The sequence below is a fragment of the Saimiri boliviensis genome, chromosome 2 (assembly GCF_048565385.1).
Source record: "Saimiri boliviensis isolate mSaiBol1 chromosome 2, mSaiBol1.pri, whole genome shotgun sequence".
In the NCBI taxonomy this organism is placed as follows: Eukaryota; Metazoa; Chordata; class Mammalia; order Primates; family Cebidae; genus Saimiri; species Saimiri boliviensis.
The window spans coordinates 160,535,751-160,556,744 of NC_133450.1; the positions used below are offsets into that span (position 1 = coordinate 160,535,751).

General features: G+C 38.2%; 2 protein-coding genes across 9 annotated transcripts in view; one reads left to right on the forward strand and one right to left on the reverse strand.

The window, feature by feature from the left end:
- KDM4C (lysine demethylase 4C) overlaps positions 1–20,994 on the forward strand; it is a 398,790-nt gene that overhangs the window by 111,833 nt on the left and 265,963 nt on the right. For 6 of the 8 annotated variants that reach the window (XR_012516575.1, XM_010338768.2, XM_003928169.4 and 3 more), the window contains exons 6-8: positions 663–712; positions 10,455–10,558; positions 14,938–15,075. Coding sequence is in view for 6 of the 8 variants with exons in the window: in XM_010338768.2 (XP_010337070.1) it covers positions 663–712; positions 10,455–10,558; positions 14,938–15,075 (292 nt within the window). In the remaining 2 variants the exon portion in view is untranslated. Of the gene's footprint in view, positions 1–662; positions 713–1,152; positions 1,301–10,454; positions 10,559–14,937; positions 15,076–20,994 lie in introns of those variants that run through there. The other 2 variants (XR_012516576.1, XM_074394785.1) reach the window with 2 other exon arrangements.
- Positions 6,844–7,579, reverse strand: LOC101053735 (small ribosomal subunit protein eS8). The gene has a single exon (XM_003928170.4). It carries the CDS (start codon positions 7,519–7,521, stop codon positions 6,895–6,897), a length of 627 nt encoding a protein of 208 aa, XP_003928219.1. The 5' UTR covers positions 7,522–7,579; the 3' UTR covers positions 6,844–6,894.

Below are 20,994 nucleotides of genomic sequence, written 5' to 3' on the forward strand. Positions count from 1 at the left end.
GTTCTTAGTAAGATTTGGTGGAAATATAAATGTTGGTGTAATAATTTTATGTTCTATTCTACTTGTCAATAAAAATATTTTAAAATTTAAAAAGAGAACAACCCAAATTTTCTTAAAAACAAAAGCCAAAATCAACGAACCACAAAACAAAAAACATACAACCAAAAACACCCCTATGTAGACTTGTATGTAGAGAACAGAATTGTTCTTTGTTCTCCTTAGGCTTTATTGACACAGTGCGATATTTGATTAAAAGAACAGTAGTATCTTTTGAGCAAAATTTTGGGCTTGTCGGATGGTCCATGGGAGCATATTACTTCCGTGCTGGAGTGCTATAATAGTTGGGAGAGGGTCTCCAGGCTGTGACTAGTTGTCTTACTGCTGTGTGGTTTCCTGCCTTGGGCCTTTGTTCCCTAGTTTGTAAAATGTGGTTGGCACAGTGAGTTGTGAGATTGAAGTTGCTAATTTATAAACATGTTTTTCTTCTGTCCATTGTCTAAGGGATATGATTCTGTGATCGGTTTTCTAATCTCTACTTGGTTCATCTAAATGGAATTTGATGTTGAATTTCTTTCATGTGACATTGTTTAGGAATAGATGTCCTGAGTCTACTAGCTGAAAAATTATAAACCTAAAATGTTTATTTATGTTTAAAATTTTAGGTATGCTATACCTCCAGAGCATGGAAAACGACTTGAAAGACTAGCTCAAGGTAAAACTTACTTTCTTTATTTTTTTCTTTTCTGTGTTTTATATGTTTCTTTGTTTTGTTGGTTTTTGAGTTTTTTTATTTTTTATTTTTTTAATTTTTATAATATAGACTGTCACTCAGTTGGTTTTATCCTATGTAAGTTATTGATTTTCACATATTTTTTAATTGAACAATTTAAAATCTTTTCACATTAAGTTGCAAATTTTTTTTCTTATTGCATGTTTTTTTTAGTTGAGTGTTTACTATTTCATCAAGTGAGTGCCCTTAATCTGTTTTGGTTGTTTCTAAAAAAAATTGTTTTTAATGTAATGCATTTGACATCATTGTGCCAGTAAATTTTTAAAAATTAAGTTACATTCTTTCAGACAGTATCGTTGCTGCATCTTGGGGTATGGGTGTTTCATGACCACTTTTTCTATTGATCTGCTGTTTTCCCCAAGGTTTGAGTCACTGCTGACACCCAGTTCTTCTGTGGCCCACTGGGACTGGGAGTGTGCCCTTACGAAGTATGAAGGTGAATGGCCCCAAGTAACAATACACATGTGGTTTTGGACCTTCTTGGACTGGCAAAATTAAACTTACTTTACTGTAGGTTGAATATTTATTTTTCTTGGCTTGCTACTTCTACATAAGGGCCAGAATAAAGAACTTTTCTGGACTTCTGTTGATGGTCCGGTGCCTGCCTTTGTGTGTGCAGACAGGGCCAACACAAGCAGCTACCTTCCTCCTTCCTCCTTTTTTTTTAAAAAAAGATGTGCCAGGCAGCCTTCCCCTCATCTTCTTACATTTGGGAAGGAGAGTCACATTCACCCCTTGCCATTCCTATCTTCTGTTTTGCTAGCCAGCCATCCTGAGAGAAGGTGTAGGCTGGTAATGACTTATTTCCAGAGAAAAGTAGAGTTCCATTTGAGTGACAACTGAGGAGCAAGGCCTTTTACCTTTATCCAGGATTGAATCCTCAGCAAGGAGTGCTCTTTCAGTCCAGCGCAGATCTAAGTTTCATTGCTGTGTTAGGTTTGCTTTCTATTAGGAAAAGAATTTTGTTCCTGCCTTACATGTGCTTTCAATTAATAAGGAAATGAGGACACTGAGAAAACTCATTCCTTGCCTTGACAGTTTCGAACAGAAACTGTTACTGGCACCTAAAGGTTACTTTCTCCTACGTTACAGAACACTACAGTTGTAGTATTACATTTTAAGAAGCATTATTATAATTTTGGCAGGCTAATAACTATAAAGCATCTTTTAAAAAATATACATTTTTGTCATAATAATGATCAATGATGTAATTGTAGTCTTGAACTTTGTTAGGGACTATTTTCATGAATAGGTTCTGGATAATAAATTAGAGCTGAGCTTTTAAGATGATTATCATGAACCTTAACCACATGGGCAGTGAACTCTGTGTTAACACTATGTACTGAACTATTTTCTTCTCTGTAATAAAATTATTTCACCATTTTCTTTTAGTCTAACCACCAGAGAACTTTTAAAATGAAACCGATGGAAACTTTACTATATCGAGTCATGCACTAAAATTTCTATATAAACTAGTAATGCTTTGAAATAAACTGAAAATGACATTCCAGAAAATGGTTACCGTTTGTTAAATCAGTAAGCGGTTAATTAACTTGAAGGATGAACAAGAACTTGAAATCAATTGCCTGTTTATTCAAAATTGTTTTGCAGCATTATTTTGAGAAATAAAGCAGGGAAAAGACCCTACAAGATAGTGAAGGATTTGTATCTGTTGACCAGATGCCAGCCAAATTAATTGAATTCTGCTAAATAATTAAAGTGATAAAATAATGCAGTGTGAATGATGGAGCATTATAGAATGCCTAGGTCATAGCAACACTTGATACATAAAATGAAAAGTAGGCTCAGATATTTTCTATTATCTTGTCTGCACATCATAATTATCACACTTGCCTTTTATGCATGAATGCTTTCATCTTTAGTTTCTATTGAAATCTTGATTGACTGTGGCACCTACAAATATTTTATCCGAAAGACATTAGGCCTGCATCTAATAAAGCCGGGAATTTGATTTTGCCCTTCAGGTGCTTTCTCATTTATACAGGTTTTTCCCAATACTATGTAGACATAAATGTAATAAAAAATCCTAAGTGAATTGTTGCAATTTTTATACTTGTTATATTCGTCTGTAATGCCATTGCATTCTTTCTGATTTTTGGTTTGATACAATTGGATTGCAAATATGGAGGAGAAGAGAGGCATAATGTTAAATCATGAATGACAGTTTGGAAGATTTTCCGTTTTTAAAATGTCTAAATCTCACCTATTTTAGAAAAAAGATAATATCATTGCTGTTACATTAAGTTAAACAAAATATAGATTGAGGTAAATTGAGAAAGTCTACAAATTTTTGTGAAAAGTAGTATTCCATTTGTCCTTTATTGGGAATAAAATGCTATTATTTCAAAAAACTGAAAAGGATTTACTTAGAAAATTTTGGTTACTCGGCCAAAATATGTGATTTAGGACTTTATGCAGCCAATTTTGAAAGTGTGAATGATTAGGAGGAAACTTGTTTCAAAGAACAGTATAGTGGAAGTGAGTTGATTCTTTTAGAACCTTATGTTTCCTTGAATCAAGTGTTTTGGTTTTGTTACCTTACTGAAAAAGCAGTATTCAGCAAAAGGGAATAGAAGAAACATTGCTGCCAAGGATTAGTTTAGTTCATGCTTTTAAGCATTTGTGTGTGTGTGTGTGTGTGTGTGTGTGTGTGTGTGTGTGTGTTTGTGCGTGCTGGTGTGTGTGTATGTGCACACACATCGTAAAATTCTTTTTAGTGACTAGTAATAATCTTAATTTTAATCTTGTGGTGGAAAAGGTCTTAGCCCGATTTGCAGGGATCTCTGTGCTGGGGGTAGATAAATGTCTAAGGGTGGGATGCAGACAGTCCTTCTAGGGACTCTTTGAGATCATATACAAAATTGGGCATATATGTAGATTTCTGGGAACACCGTCATCAGATACCCTGAGATGGTTTGGTCCAAAAGAGATTATGAGCCACTGCTGTTGGAGAGAATAGAAGAGCAGCAATAAATAAGTCATTTAAATTTTATGAACAGATTCTAAATTAACCTGCTCTCATACCTCTTTCTTGGAATTAGGGAAATGTACTTTTATTAGCTCTCAAAATCGTAAATATTATTCCCTTAAGCATTCATGTAGCTGATTGTCTGAAATATTATATTAAAATGTCTAGTTTTGAAAGGCTTATTAATACCCCTGATTATAAATAATCAAATTTAAGGCACCTTGTAAGCCTTGAAAATTGCAAAAGACCAGCGATATATCCTCTGCCTTCATGCCTAACTCATGCCTTAGGCGTGGAAATCGATGTGTGGTGGGTTAGAGTATGTTTATTTTTGTGTATCAGCTGGGTTTCACTAAGAGTAGAGAAACAGTTGGTAAACTTAAGTTCTTAATAATTTGATGTCAGTGATATCACCGTTTGCATTTAAATGTAACTGGATTATTTTATTCCAGCTATGTTCCTAGTAGGATTTTAGACATTGGGCAATAATACATGAAATACACCCAGATAACATAATTCATATGTGAGCAAAAGACATATAGTTCCCTTCTTTTAACAGAGAATGGAGAGGAAGAATTCAGGAAATGAATGCCAACTAGTAGGGAGGAATTATGGGGAAATGAAGATTTCTATGATTTTCGGGTGCAGATGGGGCTGGGCAGAGGTCAAGCCAGAAGAATCCTAATTAGTTTGACTGTGACCTGTTTGATCCCAGTGTTCTTGGCTTGGGGAGTCCTTGGTGACTTGTGTATAGGTTGTCCATGTAACATTTTGAGGGAGTGGGAAGTGAGAGGTGAAATAAAGTGGTCTCAGGAATGCAGAAAAAAGCCATGTGTGTAATAACACACATCCCAGTTAAATTGGGTGGAAATCCACCATATTGTGGATTGTCTTTTCGGGTTTCAGAGCTCTGTTGGGGTCTCTGGAATACAACTCTTAAGTTTTCTGCTAACTAGCTTGAAATGGAAAAAACTTGCTCATTACACAATGCCCAACCTATTTAGGAGACGAAACAAGCAGCTTGTTTAGGAGAAGCACCATTCTTCTCCATCCCAAGATCAGTGTGAAGTTCTCCTGGCACTCCTCCTGGAGAGCTCTGCTAGTAGAGATGTTGATGGATTATGGAATGGTTAGGGTAGAGTGAGGCCTGGGAAGTGATAATTTTCTATCCAGACCCGAGTAATCACTCCATGAACGATAGTAAGCACCAACAGGCCAAATGTAGTATGTGTCTCTCACGTCAACCTCTCAAGTTAGAGATGTGGGTAAATATTACTAGGTTTCTCCCCACACAGTGTAGGTCACTGGTTCTTCTCATAGATAAGCCTGCCAAGAGATTACATGTGTAAATCAATTACTGTACATCTGTTTCTGAAAGCATTTTTCACGGAACGAATTTTCTCTATCCTTTTGTTGTATTTTCCTTAGCATTTGTTTATATGGTTGCTATATTTTTCAAGCTTCATATCAGTCATATAAAACCGTGATAAAACTTCATCAAAGCATACTTGGGCACCTTTCAATTATAAAAAAAAATCATCAGTCAAATTTTTTTACTAGTTTGGAAATAGATCGACGTGTTTGTGATTTCTCTTCCGTTCCTCCCTCCTTTGTTCCGTCTTTCTCTCCTCTTTCCTAAACAGTTAACAGCTATTATCATCTTTGCCAAATTAGTGTTTGTGTACCCATTAAAAAAAATTACTAAACATTGATCTTAAAATCTTTTCTCAAGGCTGAAGTTTTTGGTGATTTAATACTATAGCATAGGTTTGTATTTGAATCATAAAAGATTGGGATTTAAAAATCATTCCTTAGCTAGCAATAACTAATATATTATAAATATAAACCAGTTGACAGAATGGAGAACTTTTCATCAGGAGGAAAGAACACACCTGTTCCATATTTTTAGAACATATCCACTCTATTTCAAAAATGATTTCATAAGATTTAATGATTTTTTTTGGGGGGGAGAGTCAGTTTTATTCAGGCAAAATCTACAGTAAAATTCACTTATTTTAAGAATAGAGCTCATGGAGTTTTGACAAATGTCTACTGTGGTGTAATTATTAAACCACGTGATAAGCCACTGTTATCAACATGTAACATATTTCCAATACCCCAAAAAAGTTTCCTCTTGCCTCTTTGTATTCAACCTCTCTCTCCTTTGCTGGTACCCACTAATCTAGTTTCTGTCCCTATTGTTGACCTTTTCAGGAGTGTCATATAAGTGGAATCATACGACATGTAGACTTTCGTTTTTGCCTTTTTTCATTTAAAATAATGCTTTTCACACATACTCACCTTTGTATTGAATATAAAACACCCTTTGGATGGATGTAGCATGTGATCCTTGAGAGAGCTTATGAGATTTTACACAATTTTCTGTGTTGCAAAACTCCCAGCAGTACTTTGGTGTTCTTAGGAAAGGCTATTGTGGATTGTCTTTTAGGGTTTCAGGGCTCTGTTGGGGTCTCTGGAATATAAGCCCTTTATTATTGTAGCCTTCCATCCCTCTAACTTGTTATGTGAGTTGGAAGAATGATTCCAAAGGCCGTCTTTGCTTGTTTGATCCTGTATGATATCTTAAAAAAGACCAAAAATTAAAAATAAATTAAAAAAGGCAGTTGACTTTAGTATGGCAAGGAATTGACTGTGTTTTATAGACTATGGTATGGAGTGAGAGTGAGTATGAACTATGTACCCCTGCAGGTATTTTGAGGTGAAATTCATTTTAAGACACTTTGTACATAAGAAGTATTGTTTATGAAGTGTTTTTCAGGACTATGTAAAACATGATTCTGATAGCATATTGTAAACATAAATTCTGAACCAATGTGAAGTTCTTAATATACTGCAAATTACCTTCCTTCAGTGGTTTTCCAATTTAAATTAACTTATGGCCATTCACCACATTGTTCACGTCCTGATTACAAATCCATATAGAAAGAACATGGAATAGACTCTTCTTTCTTCATTGATTTTAATTTAAAACTTAATTTATCTAGCATTGCAGGAAGTTAAAGATTTGAGAAGTTTTTTTTTTTTTTTTTTTTTTTTTTGTATGAACAGAACAATAAACACCTTTATTACATGGGCGAAGAAAGAAAACAAGGATTTATTTGCCCTTCCGGGCCTTGATTTTTCTAAGATAGAACTCCAACTCTTTGCCCTCTAGCACATAGCCATCTGCTCGGCCACACTGTCCCGGCCTTGAAGCGATGCATGCGAGAAGTTTGCCCTGCTGGAACTGCTCCTCAAGGAGACTGCTGATTTTGGCATTCTTTTTCCTTTCGTCATACTTCTTCTGAATTTTTTTAGATCGTTTTTTGTTTAAAATCTCTTCTTCCTCAGGAGTCAGCTTGGCTCCCTTCTTGCGGCCCAGGGGCAGCGCATAGTGGGACTCGTACCACTGTCGGTACGGCGTGCTGTCAATGAGCACAATGCAATTCTTCACTAGGGTCTTGGTACGGACCAGCTCGTTATTAGACGCTTTATAGACAACATCAATGATCCTTGTTTTTTGAGTACAACACTCTGAGCCCCAGGAGAAATTCCCCACGTCCAGCCTCAAGGCACGGTATTTCTTGTTACCACCCCGCACACGGACTGTGTGGATGCGGCGGGGGCCAATCTTGGTGTTGGCAGCCGGGCGCCCCAACTCATACTTCCGCTTCTTGTGGTAGGGCTTTCTCTTGCCCCCAGTCTTGCGGCGCTTGTGCCAGTTGTCCCGAGAGATGCCCATCGCTCGGCGCTGGCTGGAAAGAGAAACCGCGCAGATTCACGGTCCCGTTTGTAAAACGCTGCCCCGCCCCCACGCTTACGTTGTTTCTGAGCCAAGATTTGAGAAGTTTGATAGATCCATTTGAATTGTTTATAGAAACATTCCCATGGATTGTGCATTTGGGGACTGCCAGTGGTGCCTTTCTCTGTGTGTAGGACTTAGGACATCTTGTGATGTGGACATGGCCATTATATTAGTTGTGTTACTTTCCCTCCATTCACCAGTGTTTTATTTTGTGTTTATGTATTATGAATATTAACCACAAGCAGAGGGCTGCATTATTAAATGATGTGGCAAAACTATGCCTTTTATTACTATTGATATTATAAAGAATTCACATTTCTCATATTTTATTGAACATAATTTTTCTTTCTTTCTTTCTTATTTATTTATTTATTTTTGAGATGGAGTCTCTCTCTGTTACCCAGGATAGAGTGCAGTGATACAATCTCAGTTCACTGCAACTTCTGCCTCCTAGGTTCAGGCGAATCTCATGCCTCAACCTCCCAAGCATCTAGGACAAGGGTCCCCAAACTATGGCCCACGGGCCACATGTGGCCCCCTGAGGCCATTTATCCGGCCCCCGCTGCACTTCAGGAAGGGGCACCTCTTTCGTTGGTGGTCAGTGAGAGGAGCACGGGATGCGGATGCATCTGTATGTGGCGGTGCCACAAGGTGCGGCGTCGCTCACGTACAGTACTACTTCCGGTGACGCGGGATGCACACGTCACGGCTCCAGAAGTGCGTCATATGACACACGTCTGGTCTGCGGCTGCGGCACCCCACATCACCGGAAGCAGTGTGAAAAAGCAGCAGAAGTAGGAAGAAAGGCAAAGCACTATAACCATTACTGCACAGTACAATGGCCCCCATACTCCCCCAAAAGTACAACAACATAATGGCCCCTATAACCTCCCTTTGCCCAAAAGTATCCCCCCACATTACTGCACACCATGTTTCCCCTATTATAAGATCCTGTCATATATTAATTTTACCTCCAAAAGATGGGGGCTGTCTTATTTTTAGGAGGTGTCTTATAATAGGGGAATGATACAGCAGTGGGCTTCCCACAGAAGAGGCCCACCGCTGCTGCAGATGTCCAGGACGCTGTATACACAGTGTCACAGGCTGATCACTGCCATCCCTGTATACAGCACTGGAGGCGGTGCTGGGCCTGTGACACTGGATACCGCTGTCTGGGATAGTGGAGGCAGCAGCGCTGGCTGTGAAGGGTGTCACACCTTGCATAGTCTGGCCCTCCAACGGTCTGAGGGACAGTGAACTGGCCCCCTGTGTAAAAAGTTTGGGGACCCCTTATCTAGGACTACAGGCACGTACCACCATGCCTGCACACCCCCCTCCCCCTTTTTTTTGAGCTGGAGTCTTACTCTGTCACCCAGGCTGGAGTGCAGTGGAGTGATCTCAGCTCACTGCAACCTCTCCCTACCCGGTTGAAGTGATTTTCCTGCCTCAGCCTCCTGAGTAGCTGGGGCTACAGGTGTGCCCTATCATGCCTGGCTAATGTTTTTGTATTTGTAGTAGAGACGGGGTTTCACTGTGTTGGCCAGGCTGATCTTGAACTCCTGACCTCATGATCTGCCCACCTCAGCCTCCCAAAGTGTTGGGATGACAGGCATGAGCCACCACACCCAGCCTGTATTTTTTAGTAGAAACAAAGTTTTGCTATTTTAGGCTGGTCCCAAACTCCTGGCCTCAAGTGATCTCTTTGCCTTGGCTTCCTAAAGTGGTTGGACTATAGGCATGAGTCACCATACCTGGCTAAATCGGTCACGTTCTTGAGTTATTTGCATATAGAGAGCCAGAGTTAGTTGTCACATTTCCAGCAGCTTCCCCTCTCATTTTGGTGATGGAGGAGTCTGACAGCATCTATGCTTCGTCCTGTCACTCATACACATTGCATGTGCCTTCCTGGTACCTTCTTTCTTCCTTCTGTGTTCTTCCTCCATGATTCTCTTCCTTTTTTTCTTGTTTCTCATTCTCTCTTTGTCTTCTTGCTTTTCCAATCCCTTCAGCATGGCTGTCTTCCCTGTGAGTGAGGAAGGTGTGGAGCAGGACATCAAGCATGTTCATTTTCCTTCAGCTTGCATCACTGAGTTAATGAGAGTCTGCCTCAGACAGAACTGCAGTATTAAAGTCAGTGATGGAGAAAACGGACTCTGTCTTGGTGCATAATATACTGTTGAATGAAAGGGTTGCTGTATGTTCAACTTCCTCATTTAAAAGCCTCCTCAAAACACTTCTTCCATTCAGGCTGTTCAGGCAGGTTCTCAGACATTTGATGGGTGATGGCTGGGAAGTTCATACAGTAGGTTAGTAGCAATTAGTTTCAGATTGATCAGAAAGAAACCAAGAAAGGTGGGGAACTACTCTGTATCTGCTGTATGCAAAGGATTGGGACGAGTGCTTCAGGAATGATGAAATCTAGGAGTCGAAAATATTCTTCTGTTAAAACGAATACCTATCTTTCATTTTTTACCCTGTATTTTTGGCTTCAGATCCGGCATCCCACATATTTATCTTTCCTAACTTCCCTAAATATTTTCTCCCTTTAACAGATAATAGGTTGCTATACACATTTGTTTTGAATTGAAATTTATTCCTAAGTTCAGTAATTTTACAAGTTACAAAAACAACTTACGGTAAATCTGTTTGTAAAAAAGATCAACCTTTGGTGATGTATCTTTCAGTTTTTAAGAACTCTAACTCTGACTCTGATTTTTAGTACAGGGCTTTTTGGTGGAACAAGTCTATGCTTGCATAAGTCAAACAGTAAGAACACTAGAATTTATACATTAAAAAACCTATCTGAAAATTTCTTTTAATTGACACAATGCCACTTACAATAAATACTTACATTTATTGTTTCTTTTTAGGTTTTTTCCCAAGCAGCTCCCAAGGGTGTGATGCGTTTCTTCGCCACAAGATGACATTGATTTCTCCATCAGTATTGAAGAAATACGGTATCCCCTTTGACAAGGTATATTAATATTCATCTTACACAAATTGATTTTGCATGTGTAGGATTTGTATTTAAGATGGATTTACAATAGGTAATGTATCTTTAACTTAAAGTAGAATTTTTAAGGATATGGGTAGAGAAATTCAAATTTGTATTACAGCATATCAATTATTTATCTAAATCCTAATTAGAAATTAATTTTATTTCAGATATATTTACTAGACATTTCATGTTGCTGTAGTTCACATAATTATACTGAAAATAAAATGTAGCACATTCTACAAAATAAGAGGAAGCACTTCTATATTAAAATCTTTTTTATGAGCAACATAATTTATGTATATGTGATTTATTTTCTAAAAAATTCAGAGCAATTATTAGCAATAGGTTGGTTAGAATAAATGATTATGGTAGCACTATGTTGCTTTGCTTCTAAACACATTTAGACATAATACGATTGAGATTTCATTATGGATAAAATTGCCTGATGATTTAATAATGTGATATTGCTTCTGCGAGTTTTTCTGAAGATTAAACTCTATAAAGCTCGGTAGATGCTGGATCCCACATTCTTTGTATCTATGGGTGGTTATTGGGTCAGAATTATTGCAGAGCCTGAACATTTTTATGTGAAGCAGCTAAAATGAAAAAAGGTTTTGACCAGATAAATAAAAGCTCCCTCTCAGTCTCAGGAGGATTAAGTGCTTAGCTACTTGCAGAAACATTAAAAAATAGCTCTTCCTTCTAATGTATTTTTTATTTGACTTTTCTTCCCATAATCCTTGCTGTTTTCCATCTGAGAAGCTTTTTGCTTGTGACTAAATCTTTACATTTTCTTCATTTTAGGCTCTTAATGTGGCCTTCTGTGTGTGTGTGTGTGTGTGTGTGTGTGTGTGTGTGTGTGTGTAGCGGGGGGCGGGGGTGGGATTTGTTCAAAGTAGAACTTTTCCAAGTGCCAGGATTCATTCTTCACCTTGAGGTGGTTCCCTGTTCCCTCACAAACTGTCTTTGCAGCAGTCACGCATGAGATATGTTTGCTTTTGTGAACGTGCCCTCACGACTGCTTTATTCACAAGTTTTTACCATGAAAAAATTATGCCTTCAAGATGTGCAGCATGGGGGATGCCTGTGGGTGTAGGGAGGCACTGGGGCTGGGCTACAGAACTGTTGGATACAGAGGGCACAGGCTTTGCCACTCATAGGGGCCACTGTGGCTGTGGGGCTTGTGGGGCTTTGTCCCATCTGCAGACTCCTCTGGGCACCAGGCTTTTGTGAGTCGCAGATACATCATCATCCAGTGCTTCTTTTAAGTAGTTGGCATTAGCTTCCTTAGGTACTTTTACCTAAGTTGAGATATTAGAAGGTAGACGTGAAGTATTGCAACAGTGTCCCCGAGACAGAAAATCCTTCTCTGTTCATTTAGGGCTGGTGTTAGGTATTGGTGGTAGATTAGGGCTGATACATATAGAGAGGTTATGTGAAGCAGCTGGGCTGTGGGATTGGCTCCCTTTCCCCAGGATGGAGGACTTTGGAGCTTAGAGCTCTTTTCTGGAGGTTCCCAGTACCCTCTTTCTAGGCCATAGCTGTCTACCAGCACTACTTGGTAGAACACTGGATGCATTGGGCTCTCATCTGGTCTTTTGTGGATGGCTTCTGTGTAAACTGGCAGGATGAATTTCAGACCTGAAATGGTGAAACAGCAGTGACTGAGGGTTGATTGGCAGTGGCATTTCCACATATGAAGTACTGTCACTTCCCCTTTCCACTTCAACACAGGGCATGTCATGACACTGTATTCCTTAAGGAGGACATTGCCTGGTGATGATAACATAACATGTGATAGAGCAGCAAAATGGTAGCATAGGCTGCAGGATTAAACCTCCTGAGTTCATTTCTGATTCAGTCACATGATTTTTCTGAGCTTTAGTTTCTCAACTGTAAAATAGGCATAAAAATAGTGACTACTTAATAGGGTTATTACGAAGAAAAAGATAATCTGTAGAAAGAGCTTTGCATGGTATATGTTACATAGTAACACACTCTTCCTCTACAACTCAACCCTCTTCCTATAGGTAATGATGTCTCAGTTGGAATACATTTTTTCCTTATTTCATTGTGTTTGCCAAATTTATACATATGTACGAAAAACCTAAGTGTAATAAACAGCTAATGCTTGCATTTTGATTATATCTTTTCTGTTCTCTAGCTTTCTTTATGGTAAGAGATTGGGACTGACCTGTTTCCGGAGGTGACAGGGTGCTAAAATTTAGAGTTGAATTTCGTGGAACAGGTGTCCTTTTTTTTTTTTTTTTTAAATCATGGCATGAGTAGGGTTTTCTAAGTAGGGTAGAGAAGGTTTTTAGGCAGGGTTCCACGGAGTGGGAAAAGTAGTTTTCTTATTCCAATGGCAGTGGTCCTTCCCCTTTTTTCACCTTTATGTGGGAGCAGGGTGAGTTTTGTTTTGTCACATAGCATAAGAAAGAAGCACTTACATAATTAATTAGATTCAGTGAGACCAGGAAAGGAGAGAATTTGGCTATGTTCTCCCATGGCTCAGAGCTAGAACCATGCTGAGCACTGGTAAACCTCTTTCTCTGCTGAGGTGACAGCTGAGCTGCTGCTTATTGCAGCGGAACACCTACTGGGGTTTCTTTGGCAGGGGACAATGGTGTTATGAGTTACATTTCAGAATTATTGGGGTAAAAAAATACTATCCCCTTTCCTCAATACCATTTTAGCATCCATAACATGGCAAAGCTATCAATGGTAAAAGGTATCAGTAGAGTGATGGGCTGGGGATGGTCTAGAACAGGGATGAGAGAGCTTTCTTGGGTGATGAAATAATAGGGACATGGGATATACGGGTATACGCATTTGTCAAAACTGATCAAACTGTACATTTATTATATGAGCATTTTATTCTATGTAGCTTATATCTCAAAGAAAATATAAATTGTATTAGGGTCAGTAGGATAATTAAAAGTGTGGTTTTATAACTTTTATTATCAGAGCTAGCAGAGAATAGAGGTTCTGAATGTGAACATATGGCATTTGCTAAATACTTTGTCAAACTATCTCTAGGAGAAACATTGCTTCAGTGCCCAAATCCTATGAGTAGTGTTATATTACTTTGCTTCAACTTTAAGAATTTTAAAGGTATAAGGGGTCTACCCTATTATGTGCTGGGTTAGAAACATTTTAAGATCAGGAAAAAAAAAAAGAAACATTTTAAGATCAGATAATGCAAAACAAAGATTATTCCATTTGAAGGAGTAAGCAAATAAATTTTATGATTTTGTATCAGATAGACACTTTTTAAAAAAAGAAATAACACTAAATTTTTCTTTACTCTTTATATGAACCATGGGATACTTTGTGTTGCTTTGGTGATAGTAAAAAGAAAAGTCTTTAATGTAAAAAATAGAAACAGGATAAATACATTTTTAAATTTTTTTAAAAGGCTGAGGCTTATTTAAGCATTTTAATTATACTTAAAAATACACTCACTCACTCTAACATACAATATATTTGAATAATTCTTTGAACAGAAGTTTTACTATGAAATGGACTGTACTTAATTGGATGTTTTCTAAGTGCTAGGCTAGAGTAATTTGATGAGTACCACCAACTCTTTACCAATAAGAGTTGATAACATAGCATGCCCAGCATGCATTATCAAAGTTTTTGTTGCTGTAGCTTTAACAATGTCAGTTACTATATGATTGTTTTTATATGTAATTCCAGTAATGCAAGTTATTAAAATATAAGAATATATCACTTGTTAGCTAATATGAACAAGTTTACTTGAATAACTTGAAGATACCTTCAATTAAAATGTAATAGCTTTGGGCCTGGCGCGGTGGCTCATGCCTGTAATCCCAGCACTTGGGAGGCTGAGGCGGGTGGATCACGAGGTCAGGAGTTCAAGACCAGCCTGACCAACATGATGAAACCCCATCTCTACTAAAAAAAAATATAAAAAATTAGCTGGGCATGGTTGCACACACCTGTAGTCCCAGCTACTCAGGAAGACGAGGCAGGAAAATCGCTTAAACCTGGGAGGCGGAGGTTGCAGTGAGCTGAGATTGCGCCACCCAGGCTGGGAGACAGAGCGAGACTCTGTCTTAAAAAAAAAAAAAAAAGTAATAGCTTTGATTATGTATTGTTTGTTTGATTGAATTCAAGGGCCAGCAACCCACATCCTATTTAGGAAAGTGTTTTAAACGTTTCCTGAAAAAGCACTATTAAAGGATTAAGTAAAGAATCTTGTGAAACTTTTTTATTGCTCTGATATCATGACATTTTTTCTTTTTTTTAAATGGGAAATATATTTTAATTATATTTATAATTTTGGAAGTCTTATTACTACAAAATATTATATGTTTCCTACCTTGCAGATAACTCAGGAGGCTGGAGAATTCATGATCACTTTCCCATATGGCTACCATGCTGGTTTTAATCATGGTTTCAACTGTGCAGAGTCTACGAATTTTGCTACTGTCAGATGGATCGACTATGGAAAAGTTGCCAAATTGGTAAGCTATGCCTCAGAAATAAAGGATAAATTAAATGTGTATTCTGGTTTTTGTAGTAGGAACCCTAAGATTCTGTGCAGCATTTATTTATTTTTCCTCACTGGCGCTGTGTGCCTCTCACCTCATAGCAGTTCACTTCAGGCTAGATACATTTATATTACGTCGTAGGCAGTATTACCAATTTTAGCTGAGTTTGTCTGTTTTGAGATTAATGTGGAGCACTTTACCCTATTAGGTAATTTTATGCAATGTGTGTTTGTTTTCTGTCTTGAGGCCTTTAGTTGATGTTTTGTAAGGTTTTCCCGTGGCATCAAGTGGCTCCATGTTAGATATAGACTCAGACCTCTCCCTGTTCGAGATCAGTTCATTGCTTAGAAAACAATTTACAGAAGGGAGTGTCTGATAAAATTGTGGCAAGAGGTGGAGGGAGGTTGGTAGGAAGAAATGATTAAAACTGCCCTTAGTGCAGAAATGAAATCTTGAAAGTAATAATGTTGAACACATTTTATCAGGAATTGCATGTTCATGTTAAATTTGGTACAAAATTTTACATCTCCTGCCCAGTATATTTAATTTAGCTCACATACTGTGTATTTTTGTTCACAAGCAATAATTTCTATTAAATGTAATTACCTTCCCCCTGTGGTGTTAAATAGAAGACATCTTCAAAGTGATGGTGGTTTCCTTTAGGTTTGCTTCCTTTCCTATGGCTTTTAAGGGAAAGGTGCAGGCTGGCAGAGGGTAGCTTCTAAATGAAACTGTGTGTTTTACAGAGTATGTAAAATTGACATAGATTTAGCAGAAAATGATAAATAAAGCTTATGTGGTCTTGGCCCCTGCATGGCTCAGCTGAATAGCCTTCATTTTACAATGATAAAACTTATATTTGGAGACATTAGGTGAACTTAGATAGAAGTATGTTCAGGGAAGAAAACCACATTTAATTCACCTGTGTATTTAGAAAATTGCAAAATATGTTAAAAGATAAAAGTGTAGCCCTTTGGCAGCCCAGGACTCATTTGAATACATTCTGGACATAAAAGAAATCCCCTGGTATTAGAAGACTTTTTCGGTTCTAAGTAATTTCTGTTTACAATGAGTAATTCAGAAAGGAACAGAACTGTACTACTTCACATTATACATCCTATGTATTCTAACCAAACCTTGTAAGAAATAGAAATAGAAAACTGAATGTGTCTACCCAGGCCAGCCACTGCATTGCTTTTGCGGAAATGTAACGCGTGCATCTGCCTTGAAGCGGTGTCATGGTCGTGAGGTTATAACAAGGTGTGTTATTTTATAGTTTGCACCTTTACTCATTGACATAAGTCAGCTATCTTAGCTGACAAATAGTGGTTATTGTTTAATTCAGGTCTCAGAAGCAGTCCATGATATTGGCCAAAATAGGACATTCCTGTCTTGGGGAGAAGCTAAACAACCAGGTACACTGGAGTTGCATTTCCACATTTCCATGTGGAAGTAGAGAGCTGAGTGTGATGGCTTGTGCCTGTAATCTCAGCTACTTGGGAGGCTGAGACAGGAGAATCGCTTGAACCCTGGAGGCAGACGTTGCAGTGAGCCAAGATTACACCATTGCATTCCAGCCTGGCAGCAGAGCAAGACTCTGTCTCAAAAAAAAGAGAAATTTCATTATTTGTGTAGGCTTAGATACGCTTCTTGCAAGTTTTAGCAAATTCCTGGATATTGGATATCCTCAGCTGAATTACTGTATTTGGGAGATGTTTCTGTCCCTGTGGATATATTCTCTGTTTTTTTCAGTCCTTCAGTCCAGATGGTCCTTTTTCATGGTATCTATCCAAACTGCCTCATCTCAAACAGACGTGTGTGTGTGTGTGTGTGTGTGTGTGTGTGTGTGTGTGTGTGTGTGTATGGATTGTGTAAACATCTGGGGAATATAGAGTAAGGAGTGAAGGGACATTTATCTTTTAGTCTTGGTAGCTACTTAGTGTAACCATCCCGGTTTCTAATATTCTCTTATAATTCCCCAGGCCTTACCATTTTCCTCATTTCTTTCTTTGCTTCTGTTTTCCTCATTGAGGATCATTCTGTTCTCTTGTTTTAACATGCAAAATTTAGCATAGCCAAATCCTGTAAGATGCTCTGGAACAAAAGGGCCTTGTGTTTAGCAGGACCAACTGACCTAAGAAGGCAGTCATGCAGTTTCCCCCCATTTCACTAATCAAAGACAAGATCATTACTGAAAAAACTTGAGAGTGATGTTTCAGGTAGCCGCATGTTCATTTGCTGCTGATGGGCAGAGATCAGGTTTTGTGAGTGCCCAGTGAGTTTCTCCCATGCTGCATGTGTGTACAAAGAAACACATATATTTGTCTTCAAGGAGCTTTCAGAAAGAACAGAAGGACTTTTAATAAAACTTCATTTGCAAAATCATAGTATTAGTGGAACATACCATCTAGTTACTTGTTTTAGGAATTTTTGTGGCTTTGAATGTTGGTGTAACAGAGTGAAATGCAATTATTTTTTTTTGATAGAGATTTAAAAATATGTAACAGCTCGTTTAGCAGTTGAAATAAGACTTTTGTACATATTTGAGATGACTGTTTTCTGTTTCTGGAGCTTTCTTTCCTTCTGTGATAGAAGTCTGTGATTACTCTGTGTAGCTGCTGCCGTGACACAGGTCTGCTTCCCGGCTAGGCTGGATCAAAGCGCTGGCCTGCAGGTTGTATTTCATTTTTCCGTTTGCTGCGATGAAGTGCAGTTGTTTTGATGTTAGGTTTGATGGATTTGTTTGCCACTGCATTCATTAGCTTCACATCAAAAAACTGACAGCCTGTTAAATGAAACTTTGGCTTAGATTTTCAGCTTGACTGTTTGGAGACATTTGTGAAGATACTTTGTTTTTGTGTTTGAGCAGCCTCAAGCACTATGATTGTCTTGAAGGGAAGAAAAGTTATTTTCTGTACTGATTTTCTTGAGTAAAAAAGAATCATTGTCTTGGAGACAGTCATATCTAGTCTATACCATCCGAAGCAGTGTATTTATTACAGTGTGTGCAGTGAAAGAGACTTACTGTGTCAGGATAAATATTATCTTATTGGAAAGAAAGGTAATACCTGGTGACATGAAAATGATATCTTTTATTTTGCATTAATTTTAAGTGATAATATATTAACATGTTATCTCAGAAAGTTGAAAAATTGTACTGCAGAGCTGGGAATGTTCTCTTACAAACTACTCCACTATCTAATTTTAAGACATTTTGATATTTGAATCCTCAAATGTTTGAACAAGTTTAAAAGGAGATGATAGAATATTGAAACTGATTTCCCTTTAATCTGGCAGGGGTTTCAACTATTAGATTGTTTAGCATGTAAGTGCCATGATGTAGGTTCATTCTGTTTTATATTTTAATTCTCTAAAATTAAATTAGATATTTCTTAAATCAGGTAGCAGCCTGCCAAAACATCTTTAATGTTGGGGATTCTTTATTTAAAAAATCAGGAATCATTTTTGTGGTGGGTCTCTAGGGTATATTTTGATATGCTTTTGATCACGAAATGCTAGTATAGTGATATTTCTCTGTTCCTGTGACATGTGAAGGAAAGAAAATACAGACTGCTTTGTATATTGTTCATTTAACACTTCTTGGCGTTTTAAGTGTCTGACATGACATATAGAATATGAACTTCGTGAGTATGGGGATTTTATGTTCTGCGTTTTTTTTTCCCCCCCAATTTACCTCTACTTTTTGCTGTTTCTGATTCCTGGGTTCTAATGGAGTATTGTAATAGAGCTGACGAGTAGCTTTGCTGCGCTTTTTATTTTTTATTTTTTATTTTTTTAATGCTTTACTTTTAAAAGGATTTATAGATTCATAGCAAAATTGAGAGAAATGTACAGGGATTCCCCATATTCCCCTTCTCTCTACATCTGCACAGCCTACTGCATTATCAGCATCCTTAACTAGAGAGGTTCATTTGTTACAAATGAAGAACTTACATAGATGTATCATTCCCCAAAATCTGTAGCTTTTTGAAATAAAAAAAATTTTTTTTTAATTTTTTTTTTTTTTTTTTTTTTTGAGACGGAGTTTCGCTCTTGTTACCCAGGCTGGAGTGCAATGGCACGATCTCGGCTCACCGCAACCTCCGCCTCCTGGGTTCAGGCAATTCTCCTGCCTCAGCCTCCTGAGTAGCTGGGATTACAGGCACGAGCCACCATGCCCAGCTAATTTTTTGTATTTTTAGTAGAGACAGGGTTTCACCTTGTTGACCAGGATGGTCTCGATCTCCTGACCTCGTGATCCACCCGCCTCAGCCTCCCAAAGTGCTGGGATTACAGGCTTGAGCCACCGCGCCCGGCTTTTTTTTTTTTTTTTTTTAAAGGAAACCCAAGCAACCAGACCAAAGTCCACAGTTTACATTACAGTTCACTCTGGGTGTTGTACATTCAATGGGTTTGAAAAAATGTGCAATGACAGGCATCCAACATTATAGTATCATACATAGTAGTTTCACTGCCCTATGAATCCTCTGTGCCTTTTCCGCAGGGCATGTGCTTGTGTGTGTATGTGCTTAACTTTTTAGCCCATGTGAAACCTGTAACTCTGGGGAGTTAGTGTTCACACCTGGAAGAAGTAGTAAGAGATATGAAGGACATAGTCACGTTATGTCCTCTTTTTATACTGATAAAATACTGAGTTGTGGGTTTCAGGAAATCTGAAACTTAAAGAAATCTGAGACTTCTACGAGAGAGCCATCTGGAGCTGAAGTCCTCAAAGCTAGGGAGCCTGATGTCATTTGTTGTTACCATGCATTTGTGGCATTGTGGGATTTGAATGGAAGTGATAAGCCTCGTGACGCTGATGTTTAGTTTCTAACCTGAAATTAAGGCATTATCTGCTTTTGAGTCTACAGTTTGTCAGTACTATAAGAAAAGGTAAATTTGCCCTTTGAATAACTTTTCTACTCTATTGAGAATTAGTTTCTTTTTAATTCAGTCTACATTCCTATAGTTAAATACATTAATAATATTAGCTGACATTGTCTTCAATATGTCAGATCGAGCTCTGGGCACTAGATAACATGTTACTCTTCTTGATCAGTGATGATAATACACATTCAGATATAATTGCTTTCTGTTCTATACTAGCCCCCTTTTTCAAATGTCTCATTTTCTGGGTAGTCCTATGTCTTACATTGAATTGGAGGGAGTTCAGGATGAAGAATAAAATGAGGCAGTGAGGCTGGCTTAGATGTAGGTTTGCCCCCAATGTCCTATATCTTTCTGAACTCATTTTTCTGACTGTAGTGAATTAAATAGGTGCCAGCCATGTCTGTGATTTGTGGGATCACTCTCAAGATCCTTGAAGATTCAGAATGATCCTGTCCCATGAAAGCTGTAGTTGATGCCACTATTAGGTGGCTCTGGACTCTATCTCACAATTGGTTGAGGTTGGATTCCTAAAGCCAGTAGAGCCAGGGAGGGGCACAGTGGCTTATGCCTGTCATCCCAGCACTTTGGGAGGGTGACGTGGTAGGACTGCTTGAGTCCAGGAGTTCAAGGTCACAGTGAGCTGTGATCACACCACTGCAGAGATCACACCACTGCACTCCAGCCTGGGCAACAGAGCAAGACCTTGTCTCAAAACGCAAAGAGAATCCAATGGACTTGTTATTTTAAATTCTTATTCTCTGTCATTACACCTACATGTGAATTCTTTTTTTTTTTTTTTTTTTTATAAAGAAGAGGAAGAAAGAGAAAGAGGAAGAGGGAGAGAGGATGGGGGTATTGCTTTATTGCCCGGGCTAGAATGCAGTCTAAATATGGGTATGCCTATAATTGTCCTTAATAATGGAGACATGAAAGAAAATGAGGGAAGAGAATAGCAAACAAGGAGCCAACCAAGATTTCTTTTAAACTTCTAAGTTGATATGA